Source organism: Rhinolophus sinicus, chromosome 16 (assembly GCF_057876585.1).
Source record: "Rhinolophus sinicus isolate RSI-liver-muscle chromosome 16, RSI-T2T, whole genome shotgun sequence".
Lineage (NCBI taxonomy): Eukaryota > Metazoa > Chordata > Mammalia > Chiroptera > Rhinolophidae > Rhinolophus > Rhinolophus sinicus.
Genome location: NC_142516.1, coordinates 10,613,143 through 10,634,217, shown reverse-complemented (window position 1 = coordinate 10,634,217; position 21,075 = coordinate 10,613,143). Strand labels below are relative to the sequence as shown.

The 21,075-nt window shown below is 37.8% G+C and overlaps 1 protein-coding gene across 5 annotated transcripts in view; it reads right to left on the bottom strand.

Annotated features, from left to right (window-relative positions):
- The window catches only part of STRBP (spermatid perinuclear RNA binding protein), a 124,468-nt gene that overhangs the window by 53,939 nt on the left and 49,454 nt on the right, over positions 1-21,075 (bottom strand). For all 5 annotated transcript variants that reach the window (XM_019728513.3, XM_019728515.3, XM_019728516.3 and 2 more), the window contains exons 2-4: positions 8,858-9,025; positions 5,500-5,720; positions 885-1,050 (exon numbers count right to left, since the gene is read on the bottom strand). In XM_019728513.3, coding sequence (XP_019584072.1) covers positions 885-1,050; positions 5,500-5,720; positions 8,858-8,860 — 390 coding nt within the window. In that variant the 5' untranslated portion in view covers positions 8,861-9,025. The remainder of the gene's footprint in view (positions 1-884; positions 1,051-5,499; positions 5,721-8,857; positions 9,026-21,075) is intronic.

The following is a 21,075-nucleotide window of genomic DNA, read 5'->3' as shown; positions in this document are numbered from 1 at the left end:
CATTCAACAACTCAAGGTTTGAACCTTGCAGAACTGATATCTACTTGTGTGACTTGGATGTAAAGACTCACTGATACAAAATAAAAGAAACCAACAAAAGAAAAGATCACATTCAACAACTCAAGGTTTGAACCTTGCAGAACTGATATCTACTTGTGTGACTTGGATGTAAAGACTCACTGATACAAAATTATCGAAAGGCTATGATCTAATCACACCACAGGTAACACATGTGACACTGAAAGATGATCAAGATCATGGCTCCCCAGTTGGTGCTGCCACTGGCCCTCAAAGCAGGCTGGCAGAGCAGGTCACAGGGCGGTCACAGCCCTAGACCAACCGGCTGCCTTCAGCCTTCAGCAACATCTTCCAGGAAGCATGCTAGCATTACATTTTTCTAAATGCATCCCAATGTGAGAAAGATTTGGAAACAAGGAATTAATAGTGACTTTCCATTAACAAAATGAACGGGTGACTGTTAAATTAACTGAGTCTTCAATTTTAAAAGTTATCATCTATGAAAGTCTCCAGTTGTATAGGCTCTTTTTGATCTCTGAATTCTTTTCTGCATTATACCAACCCTTCTAAGAGTTTTATAATTCTTAGAGACCTAGTCTGAAAAACATAAAGACTCTTAGCAAGATATACCTGAAAACTTTAAGACTGTACCTGAACAGCCATCTTAATTTAGTAAATGTATCCTGAGTACTAATCACAAGAAGTTTGCTTTAAATGTGATAGATGAGTCAGTGACCGAGAATAGCGGTATTCCTTTTGTCTGTACCTATCCTTTATTATTACCAACTTGTTGTTACTGAATTCGTCAACTACCTATTTTCACCTTTTTACAAATTCTCCCAGAGGTGCAATTAAACTGTACTCACCTGAATCTGAATAGGAAGATTATCTTTGACTGTGTTTAACAGGGTCTCTGTGGGTTTGTCTTTGCACATTAAAACCAGCTCCAAGTCCATATCATCTTTAATCAGCAAGCCTTTTGCCACGAGGCCAATCCTCATTACACCGCACAATGTCCGACCACCTTGATCCCTAAAAGTAAAAGTCTGAATGATTACTTTTACAACCTATTTCCCAAACTAACACTTACTTGTTACTCGGCTTCCTGGATATCCATGTTCATTGATAAGGGAGTATATAAATCCAGATATCCAAAATTCCACAAAATTAAGTCTCTGATTTAAGGTTCATAAAGTATCTACCTGCCCTAAGGAATCAATAAGGATCGTATTTCAGACTGCAGATCTTTTAATTTTTCATTACATCTATATTGCTCAGGAAAATCCCAAAATACTGTATCCCCTTAAACACTTTTTCAAATTTAAAGAAAAAACTCTTCCTATTTATTATCTTTTTATTGGTAATTAAAGAATTTGTGAGAAACACGAGCACCACAGTATACTGAGAAAAAGCATCAGGGTAGATATGTAAAAGCCCTGGACTCTACCCCTAGTGGTGCCTCTGGTTCAGCATCCATAACTAACTGTCAAATGGCGATCAGCTAGATGAGCCTTAGCTATATCATAATTCTAGGAATCCACAAAACTTTATAGGGAAAGCAGAATAATGTGATAAAAGCAAAGAGCTGAGGAAAGAAGGAACAGACCAAAGATAATCTGCCAGTATATGCATTTCAAATCTAGTGTGGCTAAAAGAACACTCAACATCAAATCATGAGTGTGCTAAGAATAATGTTACATCTATCCCCGATTTTAATACTGAAAGTTTCTTATTACTTTATTTTCCTTAATCCCAAGTGACAATGTAACAGCTGAGCAGGCATTCAACAAGTAAGCAAGTGTTGAGAGCATGGAAAACATACTAAAGAACATCCAATCTCCCCTGCTCCCGAGGCTTACACAGTAGTTCAGTACAAAATACAGTAACCTGCTTAAAAGGGGAAGAGAAAGTAACATCAGAGAACAAACTGCATGCCACAATTCTCATTTAAACCTCACAAGCCTGCATTTGAAAGACAAGAAATGTGAATCTCAGAAAAGCTAATTGATTTTTTAAGTTCACAGAGAGAGTAAAATGGAAAAGCCTGAATTCAAACTCCAGTTGGTTTGACCACAACACTCAGTCAGGTTCTTTATATTATTACGGTTGCATCCCAGTTCAGGAGAGGGAGAGGTCAAAATGAGAGGTCCAGTAAAGCAACTTGAAAGTCTGACTTCCACAGGGTCTCAATTTGGTTAGTTAGGAAAAAAAGGTCATTCTAGCTGGAGGCAAAGAATCAGCAGAGTTGGGCAAAAGTCAGTGGAGTGGAGAATGAACTATAAAAAGGAGAAGGGAGAGAAACAAATTGTGGTAGTGGAAACAAGACAGTGAATTAAAAATAATCCAGTCACTGGTTCAGTGCCTGAATACCTTAGAGATTCAGTAAAAAGTAAACCAATGAAAAACTATAAGGGTAGTAAAAGTATAGAAAGAAATAAAAAGCATTTTAAAGCAAGTGACCCAAGTGCCAGGAATTACTTGATTTTAAAAATAGGCATCTTTGATTTTTTTCTTCTTCTGCATTCATCTTCTTAGCTTTTCTTTCTCCCAAATTAATAATAGTTTATAAATTCCCCCTCCATAATCACCCTCGAACCATTGCCTTCAAACTAGTTTCTTTTCAGTCCCTTATTACCTCTCACCTAAACTACCTCGAAAACCCCCTTTCATCGGCCTTACTGACTAACCTCTGCCATCTTCACTCTACTGTATACAGTGCACTGCAACCAGAATGATCTTCCAAAAGCACCGCATAGATGGCACTCCGCCTATTCCTTTCCCGGTGTCCCACTGAACACTTAGCATATTGAGAGGAGATTTAGGAGACAGCATGACTTCCTGGTTCAAATTCTGGCTCTGCTACTTACTGTGTAACATAGGACAAATTACTTGACTTTTTGAACCTCCATTCTCATTTGTAAAAATACAGTAATACCTTCATCTCAGAGTGGTACTGAGAATACCATTTAATTTAATGTAATTTAGCCTAGAGCCTGGCATATATTAATATTTCAATAAACAATAGCTATTAATCCTTCGGCAGTCCCTGTACTTTCTCACACCTAGATCTTTGCTGAATTTATTTTTTTCTTCCGTTTTTCACTGCCTGCCAAACCCTACACACCCTCTAAACCTACCACAAATGCTGCCTCCTTCATAAAGATTTTTCTCATCCCCAGAAACCACCATATAATCTCTCCCTGCTCAGTACTTTCACATTTCAGTTGTGGAAATTGAAGTGAAGACGCTCAGAAAACTGGATCTAGAGTTCGACAGACTGGAACGTGAATCCTGGCCCCATCACACACACTCCTTCAGTGACCTTAAACAAGTTAGTTAATGATTCTGAGTCACTTTTTTTTCATAAGCAAATTTGAAGCAGTGGAAATTTCATAAGTAAAATGGTGGCAGAGGAGGGAGATAATAATAACAGAGACTAGGAGGTTTATTGTACAATAATGAGAATAAGAATCTGGTACAGTAATGGGCACTAAGTGGTAGCTATTACAAACGAGCCACTATTAGCTCGCTTATTAAATTCTATGTCATAATTGTGATATATATTTGCTCTTATCACATAGAAGACAGCATGACTGAGCAGAGAAACTAAGTCCTAATTCACTCCTGAATTTGAATAATGAATTTGAACATGGGAAGTACTGTAAAGCAAGCGACCCAAATATAGGGAAATACTTAAAATTAACAACTGAGTCCTAATATTCCTGATATTACAAGTGGTGGGACCTTGTGTGATGTGACTTTTGAGTCCATTTGTTAAAAGGTAAAATAAGAGCACACAGGTAAAGGCCGCCTACCAGCGCCTGGCAACCGAGGGTACTTAACCAGTATCGGCTAGTCCTCACCTACCTCTGTGCCCTCTGCGGTACTCAGCAAGCATCAGGAGTGAATGCACGTGTATTATCAAACACAGCTTTGTTCTTGGAAGATGTGCCTGGTTTATACGAATAAAGACACAATCATCCTGCACAACTTGAGTTCTGCCCCAGGGGAAGCCTGTGACTATTCCACAAAATGGAAAGACTGCACAAGCACAGTCAAGAGCATCCACACAGAGCTATAATTAAAAGTCAAAACAAACGTATGGGGCACATTATCTTTTAAAAGCCTTTAAAACACAGTGACCTGGTCCAGTTAAGCAAAAGTCTAGTGGAGTACTTTTCAAAGTCTGCCCAGCCTTAAGAACAACAGAAGCTGTTATTAAAAAGGCCTGAACTCCACTGAAAAAACAAACTCCACTTAAAAATGATAAAAATGGACAATTTTATGTAAAAAAAAAAGTTTAAAAGGGCATAAACACACTCCAAAGTACAATTTAAAAATGGAGTGTATGACTATTTACTTGCACAGGGACTGGGGTATACTGATTATTGGGTATTAGTAGTTAACATGAACCCCCAAATTTGACAATATTCTTTTTTAAACCCAACATATGCAAGAAAAACTGAATTACTGCCAAGAACCTTGAAGCTGACAAGACTATAATGAGATAAAATGTATATAATGCCTAAAAACAGTTAACAAAGTCAAGCAATTATGTTCTTCAACTGGAAACTGATACTGATTATCTTTCATCTGAAAATGAAAAGGCTACACTATCTTTCTGTGAAGGAATCAATTTATCAATACTTTCCCTCTATTATCCACTTATCACATTGATTCAGAATTAAAGCTGGAAAAAAATTCTGTAACCTCTATTCTCAATTTACAAGTTTTAGCCAAAACAATGTTCTTAGTCCTATTAACACAGTACAGTCTAAATGAGCTTCATCTTTCAAAGTAAATCATACACTTAGTTCCAATCACAGTGACACTGCTCAAAACAGTAACGCGAAGCTTAGCGTGGCATAACAAGTTTCATGGGCGGACTCCACGTATCACCAGCTTCATCTCACGCGTTTCTTCCTACGGCTGCAGCCCTGAGACTACTGTGCTGTCACTGCTCAAGAGTCTGGTTCCCATTAGGCCTCCTTTCATCCCACAAATATCCAATGAGCATTTACTATCTGAAAGACAGACAGTGTGCTGGGTCCTGGGGATCAACAAGGTAGGTAACAGTCAAAAGTACCTTTAGAACACATTTTCTGGCACTCTTTCTTCTACACCAGGGTTTTAAAATACGTGACAAAAAATGACATTTTATGATTACTCCAGAAACCAAAAACACTGCTATTTATTTCCAAATTTAGGAGGCTGAACCAACACATGAAAAAGATGGCACATCATAACCTCCAAAAGAGAAGATTTCAAAAGGCTTGGTGCGCTCTCAAAAGGCATCCTGCACAGGTCCATCTTTTTCTAACCATTATTCTTTTCAAATTTAACTCAGAAAACTTCCTTATTTACAATCATGTAAATGAGAAAACCCACAGAAGACTGTACACCAGACATAAGCCAGTGGGACGGAACCCTGAGCTTTTCCGGGAGCATCATAAAGCGCCACGAAGGTCAGGCCACACTCACTTGGAGTAGGTGTCTATGGCTTCGTCCTTCTTCACTTCTGTCTCACCCTCTGTTTTTGTGCCTTTATTTGTTTCATCCAGCCAATCTGAGACATGTTTAAGAGCACATTCAACAGTAGACACCATATTCTGAACAGCTTCAAGTTCCTCCGGAGATGGATAGATTGTTGAATGCTTCACCATAACATGGCGATCATCATTGGCAAAAGATCTAATAGATCTCTGTCAGAGACAGAAAGAAAACAATTGCTTCAGTAAAAGAAATGCTACCTGAAAAGGATGACATACACATATATTTAAGTCATAGCATTAATTGTCAAACTGTTGTGAAATAGTTAACATTGAGACAGTAAAAAATTGCTCAGGAATAGGAAGTAAAATCCCATTCTACTGAACAAACCAGACAATTAGAGATCTTTCATTCATGTTTTTGGTAAGGTTCACCCAGGTCACACTCAATATTACGTATATGCTACCTGTTAGCTGAATCTGTGTGTTTTGAATACCACTTCTAAAATATCACACAGCATCTGTGAGAAACAGATACTTCCTAGCTTCGAGAAATGCATGATGGCTACTCATGATACCCAGTCTCTCCTTTACAAACTGCTGGAGATTTCTGCACCTTGAAAAACTGAGATTTCATAACACAGTAATAATACAAAATACAACATTATATGTGAACACTAGAAAAACTGTGGACACATCAGAATACTGTTTACTATTTGGCATTCAAAACTTCGGTGCGAGGCTTTAATTTTTAAAATAGATTAGTAGGAAACATTCCAAATTCCAGAACAGGAAAAATACACATCGCAAAAGAATCACCTTCCCAAACTAATTTACAAATGTATTACATTCTCAATCAAAATCCCCTCAGGATAGATTTACTTAATATTCAATAAAAGTAATTTTAAAGCTCATGGGGGCAGGAGGAATCAATGAAAGTATCAAGAAATATTTACAAAGATGCATATGTGGTACCATTATGCTAAAAAATATATCAAAAATTTAAAAAGCAATAATTAAAATGAAATGCTGGCCCAGAAATCAGTGAAGCAGATTAGAGCCTAGAAATAGAATGAATTTCATGAAAATGTAACAGAGTAGTTCCTTCACATTCGTAAGTCACATGTCAACAACCTTTGAATATTTCCAAATTTACAAACACCGTGAAGACCCGTGTACCAGTACACAGCAAAACAAACAAGGATAACTTGGTGAGTTTCCATGAAGCCAAAAGTATTCCATTTAAAGGGTGGCTATAGTGTCTTTACTTACTTGAAATTGTGTCCTAGTAGATGGCAAATATTTGTTGTAAAGTCTTTACCACAAAATAAAATATTCACAATTCATTCAGTGTTTTGGTTGAATATCAGTATTTTACAAATCATATTAATTTGAACACTAGTAAATTAATACCAGAGCATCATTGTTTCCTATAAAATGAAGCAAACTATAACTAAAAAGGTAAGCAATCCTTTGAAACTCTGAATTATTATATTATAAAAGGACTCAAAGCAATCACAAAGCTTTCTCTGTTCTAGGAAAAGTCATCTCTGTCTAGATTCCTTTCTTGCTCAAAGTCCACCAGGAGTTTTCCATGAGTCTTTTGCCATAAAGAAACTTTTAAATCACTTCATGAGATTTACTCATATATCCCAAAATAAGTAACAGGAAAACGGAAGAGCCACATAACGAATTAGAGATGCTAGGTTGTTCTAGAGATTATAATTTAGGTGGCTTGCTCTTTAGAGAAGAAATTCTGCTAACATTTCCGTTCTGGCTGGTAGGGAAAAATGTTAGCTTGGGATTGTCTCTGTCATTTAGTTTTATGTAAGTTACTAAATTACTTAGCTAAATTAGTCTTACACACTGGCCTCACTGTAGCTAAATTAAATATTGCTACATAACACAAACCTTTGGTGCTTCTCTCACAAACACAGACTTCCAATGTTAAATCCAAGAATGTTAAATCCAAGAATCAACTGTATGTCACAGGACAAGCATCATAAAACAACAGTGAAAGGAAAAACTGAATGAATGGTATTACAAAAAAAAACTTAAGAGCAATCTTCTTTATCCAAGTAAGCTCCAAATAGATATTTTTTAAGTATTAAAAAATCATATTGGAAGAACTATGCAGAAACAAAATTCTCATTCAAATCTGAGATTTAAGAAAAGGAGAAATTGGAAAACACCTATCAACCAATTAAATTATATAAAAATACAAAATTTCTAGACCAGAAAATCTAAGTTAAATTTAAAATAAATAACCTAGGAATAGGAAAGGAATTTTCATCAACTATGACTAATAATATATATAAAGCATTTCTTTAAATTGTAAAATATTGAGACTATAATAAATGAGCTGAATAATTTTAATTATTTCACATGAAAAATAATTCACATGGGAGGAACCCTAAATCAGTGCCATTTTTTACATCTCACCACAAAGCTAAATGACAGAGAAAATCCCAAGTTAATATTTTTCCCCACCATCCAGAAAGAGCAAGTCAACTAAGCTTTTATGACGCCTAGAAAAAAGTTTTAAAAATCAAACACTGAAAGAAATACTTACTAAATAACATATTTCAAACATAATGATGATTAACATTTTTGTTCTTTTTCTCCCACTTATAACACATTTTTAAAGCCTTTTCTCACTTATACTAAGGGGAAAAAATTCACACAACATCCTCCAGAACCAAAATACTGAGAGAAAAAAAAATTCAGCACATTTTACCAATTAAAAACCAGGCACCAGAGGTTACAACCTCATCTAACATCTCAAATTCAAAAATATGAATTTTCCACAAAAAAGCAAGGTTTCCTTGATATTCAGTTCAGTGCCCCCAATACACTCACCACTTGACCCTATTATTTTAAAAGCATTTGGGAAAGGTGGCTCTTTGAGTTAAATACACATTTTATAAACTCCACCATTCATATCACTAGTTAAAGGACTGGTTCAGAATTTTTAATTTCCACAGGAAAAAGGCTGAACTTCAAATAGAAGACTAAAGAAAATTACATAATCTCAAATTCAAGGTCACCTTAGCCATTTGTATCAGTTTGCTAATGCCAATTTTATTAGAAAATATTATTTATGAGCATTCTCTCCTTTGTATTTAATAATTTATGCCCTGCAGGCTCATGGGGCTTCATCTTGTGGTTTAAAGAGCTCATAATAAATCTGAACTCATTTGCTCTTCCTAAATAGAGTGCCGTCTTTACCTGATACACTAGTGCCAAAAATTTGCACCATTGTTTTACACTTGATCTCACTGTTAACACTTCCAATTTTAAACTACTGGAATCTTTTGTAATTTAATTTAAAAACATAAATAATAACTTACCATGGTTTTCTATAGTGTTTTAGCTTCTTTTTCCGATCCTTTCCCCTCTTTCTTGTCGTCTTCACTAGACACTGTTTTGTGTGACAGTACCTCCTCATAAGCCTGAGTCCCCTGACAGCTCAGAGTCAATTCTGCAAAGATGTTTGAAGACGGTTCTCTGGGTTACACCTGCAAGAGAAAAAGAAAAACTTTTCAAAAATGCTTATTTACAATCAGTTTTGCATCTGAGTGTGGAGCCTATAAACATATTGTCGACTAAAAAGAAACAATTTTTATAGAGGAAAACTACCTCAGTTCAAACAAAAGGCTAACATACCCTTTGAAGGCCTGGGTTCAAGACAGAGCCTAAGTGACATGGCCAGAAAAGTAACCCTCCTGGTAGCCACAATGTGGCAGCTGGGTGACTCACTCTCAATGATAAATACATGAACACACATTCAGTAAAGAAGTACCACCTGAAAAAGTAATACTATTTTTGGCAATAATGTTGCAATTAACCTTGAGATTCTTCTCTTGGAAATTTGCATTAGTCAGACCTATCCAAAAAGTAGATAAGACACCTGGAGATATACCACCACTATTGACTGGAACCATGATATTACCATCACACATACAGCACATGTTGGCACAATGTTTTTCCTTTCATCATTTTTAGGCCTAAAATTCAGAGTGCTTTTTTGTCTTTGTTCCCCTAACTCCTGAGAGACCCTGCTCCCCCCCCTCAACCTATTACACACTGTTCTTTGGGATTCCTGAATATTCACGAGATCTGAACTTATTACCCATGGGTGACTCTGGCCACGGTCCCACTGTATATTTCTGCCCAAAGGCCTCATATCATTTTGTTCCACCACCTTTATGACATTTTATTCCAGATAGGGTAAAAGTAAACTCTTCTGATCATTGATGAAATCCTTATATAAGCCCAGCTGTAAAAAATAAAATTAAAAACCCAAAAAACTAGGAAGTGACTATCAAACTAGAATACATGCTTTAACTGTACATGTCAGGAGTAATTTACATACCATAGAGTACATAAACACACAAAGAAACAGCTTCCTCTCCTTTGCAATACCTTTTCTTTACATTAAATTTCCTTTAAATAAGGAAACCCCCTTATGCTTTTGTCTGTAAGTTTCCACATACAGTCCAGTTACTCTCTTAAAGGAAAAATCCTTTTTGAATTTTTGGGACCAGGAAAGTTACAGGTATGATATTTAACTCTCCCCAATACTGCAAATGAAAAAACAGACCCACGATTATAGTCAAATGATACACAGCTGTGACCTACATGCAAAACTATTCATATCCTGTAACCAACTTCTCTGACTCTGGTTTACAAAATCCACCTGAAATAAGCTAGTAAAGCTTGACTAAAACAAGCAAAAGAAAAGATTATGTAACTAAACTAATAAATGTAATTACTTTATTACACACAAATATCACATCAAGATAAAGAGGGAATGCATGCACACATCTACAACTCAAAGGGTCCTTTTATACAACAAAGAAACAAACTAAACCATGACCCCAAGGTAAGAGACATCTCAAAGATCCTCTTGTCACTAAAATTATACCTTCTGTAGAAAGATCATACTACATAATTTAGAGTTCGGCATTTTCCATTACCAACCCTACGCCATTCTAGGGGACTCAACCATTCAGTACTTAGTTGTGAATCCAACAGCCAAAAAAGATTGCTATGTGTTCAGTTGAGAACTCAAAAGAAAGTCCACAAGCTTTACTTTGTAAAAAGATAAAGGCAATAAATCAACCATATTAAGAAAGTAGACTGGAAGCAGAAACAGCAGGAAGAATGCTAAGAAAAAGCTGACGTAGTGGCGACACCGTGGCTGACCAAAACGGAAGGAGCAGCACCGCTCCTCAGTCTCTAGCACAGAGTGGACGTAACCAGCCTACAGCTGTGGGGACATCAGGGTATTACACACAGCACAGTGCACTAATTCATGATAAAAGCAGTGACTCTCAGAATCCTATTCTGATGGCACGGCAAAAGGAACTTTAAAATCATCCGACCCAATTCTACCCACCCCTCAGTTAACAAACGAACTACAATCAGAAACATTAAGGTCACACAACTAAGCAGGGGCAAGGCCTGGTCCAGAACCTACCGTGTTTCCCCGAAAATAAAACCTAGCGTGACCACCAGCTCTAATGCGTCTCTTTTAGAGCAAAATTTAATATTAACCCGGAGCCTTATAATATAATACAATATAATTATAATACCAGCTATAATATAATACTGAGTCTTATATTAATATTTGCTCCAAAAGATGCACTAGAGCTGATGGTCCAGCTAGGTCTTATTTTCGGGGAAACAAGATAAATTATAGCCCAATGCTTTTTCCTTACTGTATCAATATGATTGAGAAAAAAAGTTAAATTATATATGGTAAACTGTAAGCAGATAGGGAGAAAGTGCAACACGTTTTAAAGAGTTTCTCTTTTAAAAAATGGTTAACTTAGTGGATGAAAGTCTGGCGTTGAAATAAAAAAACTCGACTTTGCCATGTAGTAGCTATGTGACCTTAAAAATTATATAACTCGGGCCGGCCCGGTGGCTCAGGCGGTTAGAGCTCCGTGCTCCTAACTCCGAAGGCTGCCGGTTCGATTCCCACATGGGCCAGTGGGCTCTCAACCACAAGGTTGCCAGTTCAATTCCTCGAGTCCCGCAAGGGATGGTGGGCTCTGCCCCCTGCAACTAAGATTGAACATGGCACCTTGAGCTGAGCTGCCTCCCGGATGGCTCAGTTGTTGGTTGGAGCACGGGGCTCTCAACCACAAGGTTGCCAGTTCAATTCCTCGAGTCCCGCAAGGGATGGTGGGCTCTGCCCCCTGCAACTAAAATTGAACATGGCACCTTGAGCTGAGCTGCCGCTGAGCTCCCGGATGGCTCAGTTGGTTGGAGCGCATCCTCTCAACCACAAGGTTGCCGGTTCGACTCCCGCAAGGGATGGTGGGCTGTGCCCCCTGCAACTAGCAACGGCAACTGGACCTGGAGCTGAGCTGCGCCCTCCACAACTAAGACTGAAAGAACAACAACTTGAAGCCGAACAGAACCCTCCACAACTAAGATTGAAAGGACAACAATTTGACCATTGTTCCCCAATAAAGTCCTGTTCCCCTTCCCCAATAAAATCTTTAAAAAAAAAAAAAAAAAAAAAAAAATTATATAACTCAAAAAATCACTTAATTTCCTTGAGTCTCAGTTTCCTTTATCTATAAAATGAGAAAATTTCCACTATTAATAGGTAATATTCAGGAAACTCATTCTGTACCAGACACTGTTCTAAGAGCTTTTCATACATTACCTCATTTAATCCCCACAACAATCTCAATTACTGTCTACATGTAACACATCAAGGAAACTAGAACATAAAGAGGTTAATATATAACATAACCTAATTAAAATCAAAGCAAAAGTACACAGTAGAGCCGAGATTCAAACCTAGACAATCTCTTTCAATAATGTTTTTGCTCTAAAGGCACTTACAGTTACGTTAGGATATAAACATTAGCTATTTCAAAAACTATGTCTATGTAATTATGAAGGCCGTACAGCAGCACACAGGCTTTGGAGTCACAGGCATACCTCGTTTTATTGCACTTTGCTTTACTGCTCTTCACAGATGTTGGTTTTTCACAAACTGAAAGCAAGACCCTTCACAGCAGAAAGATTACGACTCCCTCTCCTGCGGTCCTCACTTGACTGCGGTGCTCTGGAATCCAAGCCGCACTACGTCTGAGGTCTGCCTTACCAGCGGCCTGGCAGTCCACTTCGCTGAGCCAGACCTTTCTCACCTGCGCACTGGGGTGACTAGTATCTACTTCAAACTAAATGAGACAGGTTATAAAAATACCTCAAAGTACCTGCCAAATATCAGATACTCAATAAACGGCCTCGGGGGGGGGGGGGGGGGTGACCCTCAAATATCAAATAAAATGTTTTGTCCGTATATCAGATAGGTGTATATTTCTCTAAAAACAGGACTTAGAAAAATATTAGCTGTGCTCTACTTACTAAGAGTACCTTATGCAGCAGGTGGAATGTATATGTACAGGCATGTGTGTACAAGTGTATCACTATTTTATCAAGTATTGTTTTTTCAATTAATAGATATTTTCTAAAGAACAGCTTTAGGTTTACAGAAAAAATGAGTGGAAAGTAGAATCCCATGTTCCCTTTCTCCCCAACACACACACACACACACACCCCTTCCCCTATTAACATCTTGCATTAGGGGGATACATTTGTTAAAACTGATGTACAGTGTTACTACAATATTAACTAAAGTCCATAGTTAACAGTAGGGGGCCTCTCTTTGTGTTGTACATTCTATGAGTTGGACAAATATATAATGACATGCAGCCAACAGTACAGAATCATACACAACACTGGACTAAAAATCCCGTGTTCCACCTATTTGACCCTCCCTCTTCCAAATGTCATATACCATGTTTCCCCGAAAATAAGACATAGCCGGACAATCAGCTCTAATGCATCTTTTCGAGTAAAAATTAATATAAGACCCAGTCTTATGTTACATTAATTATATTACATATTACATATTACATTATATTATATTATATTACATTATATTATATTATAGACCCGGTCTTACAGTTAAAATAAGACCAGGTTTTATATTAATTTTTTATATTAATTTTTGCTCCAAAAGATACATTAGAGCTGATGGTCCAGCTAGGTCTTATTTTCGGGGAAATACGGTAGTTGAAATCACACAATTTGTAGTCTTTTCAGATTGGCTTTTTACACTTAGCAATATGCATTTAAGATTCATGTCATTTCTTTTTATCACTGAATGATATTCCACTTTCTAGATATACCACAGTTTATCCATTCACTTACTGAAGGACATCTTGGCTGCTTCCAAGTTGGGTAATATATGAATAAAGCTACTAATTAACATTAGTGGGCAGGTATTTGGGTGGACGTAAGTCTTCAACCCATTTGGGTAACTACTAAGGAGCATGATCATGGGAGCATATGGTAAGACCATGTTCAGTTTTGTAAGAAACTCCCAGGCTGTCTTCCATCCAAAGAAGCTGCACCATTTTTCATTCCCACCAGCAATGAATGAGAGTTCCTGTTGCTCCAAATCCTTGTCAGCATTTGGTGGTGTCAAAGTTTTGGACTTGAGTCATTCTAACAGATGTGTGATGGTATCTCACTGCTGCTTTAATTTTAAATTCCCTAATGACATATGATGTGGAACATCTTTTTATATGCTTATTTGCCATCTGTATATCTTCTTTAGTGAGGTATCTGTTCAGGTCTTCTCTCCATTTTTTAAATTGGGTCGTCTGTTTTATTGTTGTTTAGTTTTAAGAGTTCTTTGTATATTTTGGATACCACTCCTTTATCAGATATGTATTTTGCAAAGACTTGCTCCCCATCTCTGATTTGTCTTTTCATCCTCTTCATAGTGTCATAGAGCAGAAAGATTCCATGCCATGTCTTGCAAACAATGTGATACAGAATTCTGGAAATTACTCTCAAAGTAAGTAACAATAGAAAACTATAAATGTTGTTAATATTAACATATACAACTTTTCCAAAAGAAGCTATATAAAAATGAAATATCCAGGCTCTACCTCTCCATTATGAAAGAACAATCATATGTCCACTATATCAAAGATGAACAAGATAAAGTTAGAAAAAGACACCTCACTGATAGGACAAGAAGCTCAATTTAAGGTAAATTATGTGAGACTTACAAGTAAATACATACTAATTAATTACCTATTCTGCACCTGGTACTATGCTTGATAAGTACAGAGGATACAAAATGAGGACACACTAAGAGCAAATACTCCTACTCCCCCTATGTCCCTTCAAATAAATTAAACTTTCCCCACATGATGGCATTCAGTTTCTGTACAATACTAATATGAAAAGAATTGAATTTCAGTATTTTCCTCTGTAAATTTTATTTTCTATATAAAAAAAGGCACACAGGCTAAACTGAAAACCTATATATTACACATACCGACACCATATAGCCAGCTGTTCAGTCCTACCTCAAAACATCTCCAGTGATGGAAAAGCTCAATCCCACCATATCATCTGAAGCCTTGCAACACTGGGCTCAGGCCAAAAGGTCCCTTCTCAATTAACAGTTTAAATAAGGGAAGTACAATGGCTGCAATTCTAACATAAAACGCAGTATACAAACTGGCTAAGTGGAACCAGAATGCTTTCTGAATACTTACTGTCAGTGAGCAAAATTGAAAAGATGTTATCATGTCCACCATCAAAGAAAGTGGTAACAAGAAACATATCTCCTCACTGAAATAAATGGACACTAGCCCTTTCCAATCCCTGACAGAACAGCTCTGTGACAGAATTACATCATCCAGTTAGATGGCTCATTTGGTCAAGGAATTCAATGCATCTCGACAAGTCTTTATTGAGCACCTATAATATGCTGGCTATTGTTCTAGGAACTTAGGATACATCAGTGAACAAAAGACAAAAATCCCTGCCCTTGTGGTTTAAGTCCGGGGAGGGGTGAAGAGGAACAACCAAAAAACAAAAAATTGAAAAATATGTAAACAGTATGTCAGAAGGTATAAAGGGCTACGGAAAAGAGAACCGATGACAACACAAGTGCACTCATGTACCAGAAAGAGGGGATGCAACGTTAAACAGACGGTCAGTCTGCACTGAGAAGGTAACACCTGAGCAAAGATCTAATGTGGTGAGGGAGTCAGCCTGCTCTGGGAGTCAGAATGCCCTGGAATGAGCATTCCTGACACGGGAAGGAAGACTGTGCCTGGGTACATGCTAGAACAACACGGACGCCAATGTGGATGGAGTAGGGTGAGTGGGAAGAGAAGGGCAGTGAGGACAGAGGGTGGAATGAGGGACCAGATCATACAGGGCAGAGGTTGGCAAACTTTTTCTTTCAAGGACCAAGTAAGAAATACTTTAGGCTTTTCAAGCCATAAGGTCCCCACAATTCAACTCTGCCTTTGTAGTGCAAATATAGCCACAGACTTGATGTGAACAAGTGGGTGTGGCTGTGTTTCAATAAAACTTTATTTATGGGCACTGAAATTTCAATTTCATATAATATTCACACACAAAATATCAATTTTTAATTTTTTTAACCATTTAAAAATGTAAAACCATTCTTAGCCCACGAGTCATACAAAAACAGGCAGTGGGTCAAATTTGGTCCATGGGCCATACATAGTTTGTCAACTCCTAATAGAGGGGGTCACTTTAAGGACGGTTGTTTTTACTTTGTGTGAGATGGGGAGCCCTTAAAGAGTTTTGAGCAGATGTGACAATATCTGACAAATATTTTTTAAAGGTCTCTATGATGTCTATGCTGAAATACACAGTAGAGAGGGCAAGGGCAGAAGGAAAGAGACCACTCAGGAAGCTTAGTGAGCAGACTCCGGATGTATTCTGAAGGTACGGTGACAGGACATCCTAACTGAATGGATGTGATCGAACTGGACGCATCAAGAATGACCTCAAGATTTTGGGCCTGAGCAACCCAATTCGGGAAGGTGCAGGGAGAGCAGGTTTGGGGATTGAGATCAGGAATTCCATTTTGGACATGTTGAATTTGAGATACTTATTAGATATCCAAGCAGGCAACTAAATGTGAAGCATGAGTTTAGAAGGGAGGTCTGGATTAGGATATAAGTTTGGTACTTATCAGGATGCAGGTAACATGTAAAGCCGCAAGATCACCAAGAGAGTAGGTGTGCCAACGAATGGAATGAATGAAGCAGAAGAGGCGCAACTACAGTCACAGAAGGAGTGGCCTGAGAGGTGGGAGGGAAACTAAGACTGTTCTGAAAGCCAAGTAAAGAAAACTTATGAGCCAAGTTCTTTGAATTAAAAATAGGAAAGGGGATGCAGCACGAGGATGGAAATCCTGAGTTTTTGTCCTCGTTTTATTACTAAGGATATTTATGATTCAAAGATACCAATATTTGGAAGTCTTGTATATTACTGAGTAAAGCAGTTTTGCCATGTTTTACCATTTACAGAAATTTATCCTCTGCTATACTATTCTCTCCCCACTTCAGCCCATTTTTGGAGAAAACTTCACCTTGAGAACATCGGATAAAAACCTTCAAACACTAGTCATACCCTAAGTAACTGGCCTTCCACGCAGACACCCACTGTGCTACCAAGGTCCTCCACAATACAACATGAATGTAGTTTTCCCTGGCATTTCTCTGACCCCTCGGGTTCCAGCCACAATGGGAATAATGACTCCTCCCTGGAACGCCTGCCATGTGCCACCGCTAAGCTCTAAGTCCACCCTTCCCTTTACCTGAACTACACCACTACTCTCCCATCAATTCTCACTGTTCTGTGTCCATCACAAATCTACCCCTCCATGAAAGCTTTACCTAATACTTGAGTTTAATGTCATTTCCTCCTTCTTTGAGCCATCCAGCACTTTCCAACTTCTTTTATGACATTTCTGTTACTCAGTTTGTTATTTTTATCACAAACTCCTTAATGAAATAACTTAACCTTATCTCTACAGTACCTAGTACAATGCCCTGCACTCAGGAGAGGCTCCATAAAAATCTGAATTCAACTCTAGATTTATCTTTCTTTTAGAGAGTGCCTTAACTGCAGAATCTAAAAAGGTTCATCTGAAAAGTCACCCTCTCTTCCCATATATTTCCATGGCAGTCATCGTCACAGTGACTTATAGGGAATTTCTGACTTTTTCCTCCACAAGCACAAATTCCATTATTTATTTCACTTATTTTACCCATCTTGGATTAATCCCTCAAACCCTCTCTCATTCCTTCAGGACTTTACTACTTAGCTCACTGACACGTTCCCCTCTACTCCTGGCATTATTTTCAGTAATTTCAATAACCACATTAATGACCCTTCTAAAATTCTGGCCTCTCCATTCCTTGCATTCCTTTCCTCCAATGTTCTCACCTTCTTTCCTACCTTAGACACCCACTCCTCACTCAGGCCCATAACCTATTAATCCCACCCACCTTTCATAGTCCCTCACTCTTTTCATGTCCCCCTTTTTGTCCTTATCCTACTGAAATTACACAACCCATCATTTATCACTCACACCAGCTATTCCCTCTGTTATCCCCTCCTAGAAAACCCTCGCCCTGGTTAAATCCTACCCTCTCAACTATACATTACCAGTAACCCTGGACAACTGAATGGGGGTTGGAGGGTATCACCACTGTGCTAATTCATCTTTTTCCTAAATTCATGGTCTAACCTCAAAAAGCCCAATAATCAATAGTTTTCAAACAGTGGTGGTACTACAACCCTGGGGGATTTGAAAATGTGATGTGGAGTTTTCTGACTGTCACAATGGTGGGCAATCCTAGGCATCTGGTACCCTGGGATGCTAAACATCCTGCAATGTCCAAGGAGCACCACTGAGAAAAAACAAATATTCATACACTTTCGCACTTTTCTTCTCTTGTGTCTTCAAACATCTACACATCCTTCCCATATCCTTACTCATCATCCTGCTTTCTGCGTCAATCAAAATACCAATCTTGCTGCATTTTCCCTCATGTATTCTACATTTCTGTTATTATGAATGAAGTGTCCCGATTCCTGTCTAATCCAAATCTCTCAACTCCAGCCCTACTGGAGCTCATCCCCTTTTGCCTACTCAACGATCTCACTCCACTAATCACCCCCTCTCCTCTCTCTCGTGTAACTTTCCCTGATCTCTGGCCTCCCCACAGCCTGATTCTCTGCCCCTTTTAGGGCATACATAATTCTTTGAGTTTACACTTTTGGTTTCCATTTCTTCTTCTCCCATTCTCTCTTAAATTTACTCCAACCAGCCTTTCACCCCAATGCTCCAGGAAACAGCCCTTGTCAAGGTCCCCTAGGACTTCCATGGTGTTTTAATGCTATGCATAATTCTCAGTCCTCATCTCGGTCACCTCTCTCTTAGACAGGTGACACACTCACCTGCTCCCTACCTGAACAGTTCACTTCCCTTGGTTTCCATCCAGTATACCACTCTCTCAGTTCTCCCACTTCCTAAGTTACTCTGCCATCTCCTTTCTTATCTCCACAACCTCCAAATGCCGGACTGCCTCAGGACTCAGCCCTTACATTAATCTCTTCCGTCTCTCACTGTGTTCCATCCACTTTGGTATCCTTGCTATTTCTCAAACAATTCACTCAGACTCGCACCTCAGAGCCTTTACACTTGCTAGTTTACCCGATATCTACATAACTCCTTCTCTTACCTCTTTAGGTGTCTGCTCAAGTGTCACCCACTCCTTAGCCCATCCCTCATCAGCCTGTGTAAAATAGCAACTGTTCCTCCAGCACACCTATGACCCTGTTCTATTTCACTACAGGATTTGGCATATATCTTTGTTTTATGCACCTAGAACAATGCCTGGAACAAAGGAGAAACCCCAATGAATTTCTCAAAATATTTTCACGTACAACATCACATTCAATGCTCACAACAGCCCTGAAAAATAGTGGGGGGAAAATAACTGGTATAAGTTTCTTTTATAATCTTTTAAAATATGAAAGTACAAACGTACAAAGATGTTAAGTGACTTGCCCATGACCACACATGGCCGAGCTATCCCTAGAATTGAAGTCGGGTCACTAGCATCTTTTACAATTCACATGACTCCCTTCACAAGCAAATCAAAGAGCAGGTGTCTATTTAAGTTTCCAGTGATCTTTAAAAGCACAACTTGAGATCTAGTCCTTTAAATCATAATCAAACATGAAGTGGCCCTGAACTGTACTTGCCTCAATAGTATTATTTTCTTCTCACTAACAGGCTGTGATAGAGGTCATCAGACTATCTTTAGAATGTACAGATCTTGTGACAATTCTGATCAAAAGGAAAATGGGGTAATGTGCCAAGAAACAGTTAAGTATTTAAGTATTCTCTGTCCTTCTGTGCCTACTGCAGCACACTTAACACCAAAGGGTAAACCAGCACCTTAGTAAACAAGCCTCAAAAGGTGTCTCTTGTTCTGAAAAGACTTTTTGTTGCCATTCTAGAACAGAGCATGTCAAAGAAACCATATCTGGAGATAAAATGGACACAATTATTTCTCTCACTTAGCTTTGCAAAATGACCTCAGAACCTAGTTAGAAACAAACAGTAATATTGAAAATCATCGATTTTAAAACAAATAGGTCATTGTTTTCACCTTGTCAAAATAACAATAGGCTTTGACTGCACATAAAATGCATAAATTCACAAACTATTATTAGGTTGATACAGAAAATTTTTCATATATAACAGTGCTAAAAATTAAGAAATACATTAGATTCTTCAGTGATATAACAATTTAATTCCAGAGTCTTGCCAACACTCATTCTCTTTCTGGCATCCTCTGCCACAGTTGGAAACTGTGTATCTAGGTCAGAAAAGACAAGTAGCTTTTCAGTACAGCTCAATATCTTTGGCACAAGTGTTGATATTATAATTCAACCCTTTCACAAACTCCTTTTAAAATACACCCTGATGTAAATCACAAGATTAGTACTACTGATATTTACGAAAAGCCATTGGAAAAAATTCTTAAATGACAAATTTGGAAAAATGATACAGGTAATGGACTAACAAAAAATATGACAGGCAATACAATGTAATTAGTGTAAGAGCAATGGATTTGGGATCAGAAGGTTTGCTTCCTAATTCCAGCTCTGCTACTCATGATAATGAGCTGACCGACTCTGAACAAATCTCAACCTCTCTGAGCCTCAATTCCTTCACTTATAAGAAAAAGGGTTAGACTACACACAAATGACTTTTTAGGTACTGCCTGTTTAAACGTGATTCTATGATAAACCAAAAACCTGCAAGTTCACTTTACATACAACAGACTAAATTGATTCCTTAAAAGTATGTTTTCACAATGTAATCATATTTTAAACATTGTAAATAAAACGAAAAACCAGATAATTGGGAAAATGTGAACACTGAATATTTGATAACATGGAATTGTTTCTGGAGGGTGACAATGGGTTTCTTTGGGCAAGGTGCTCATATCTTTTAGAGATACATATTAAATTATTTATAAATTATATGAAAATCTGGGATTTTCTTTCAAATAATCTATTTGCGGGGATAATCTATTTGAAGGAAAGTGAAATAAGACTGATCATCTGTTGATAATTATTGAAAATTGATAAAGGATTCTCTATGCATGAA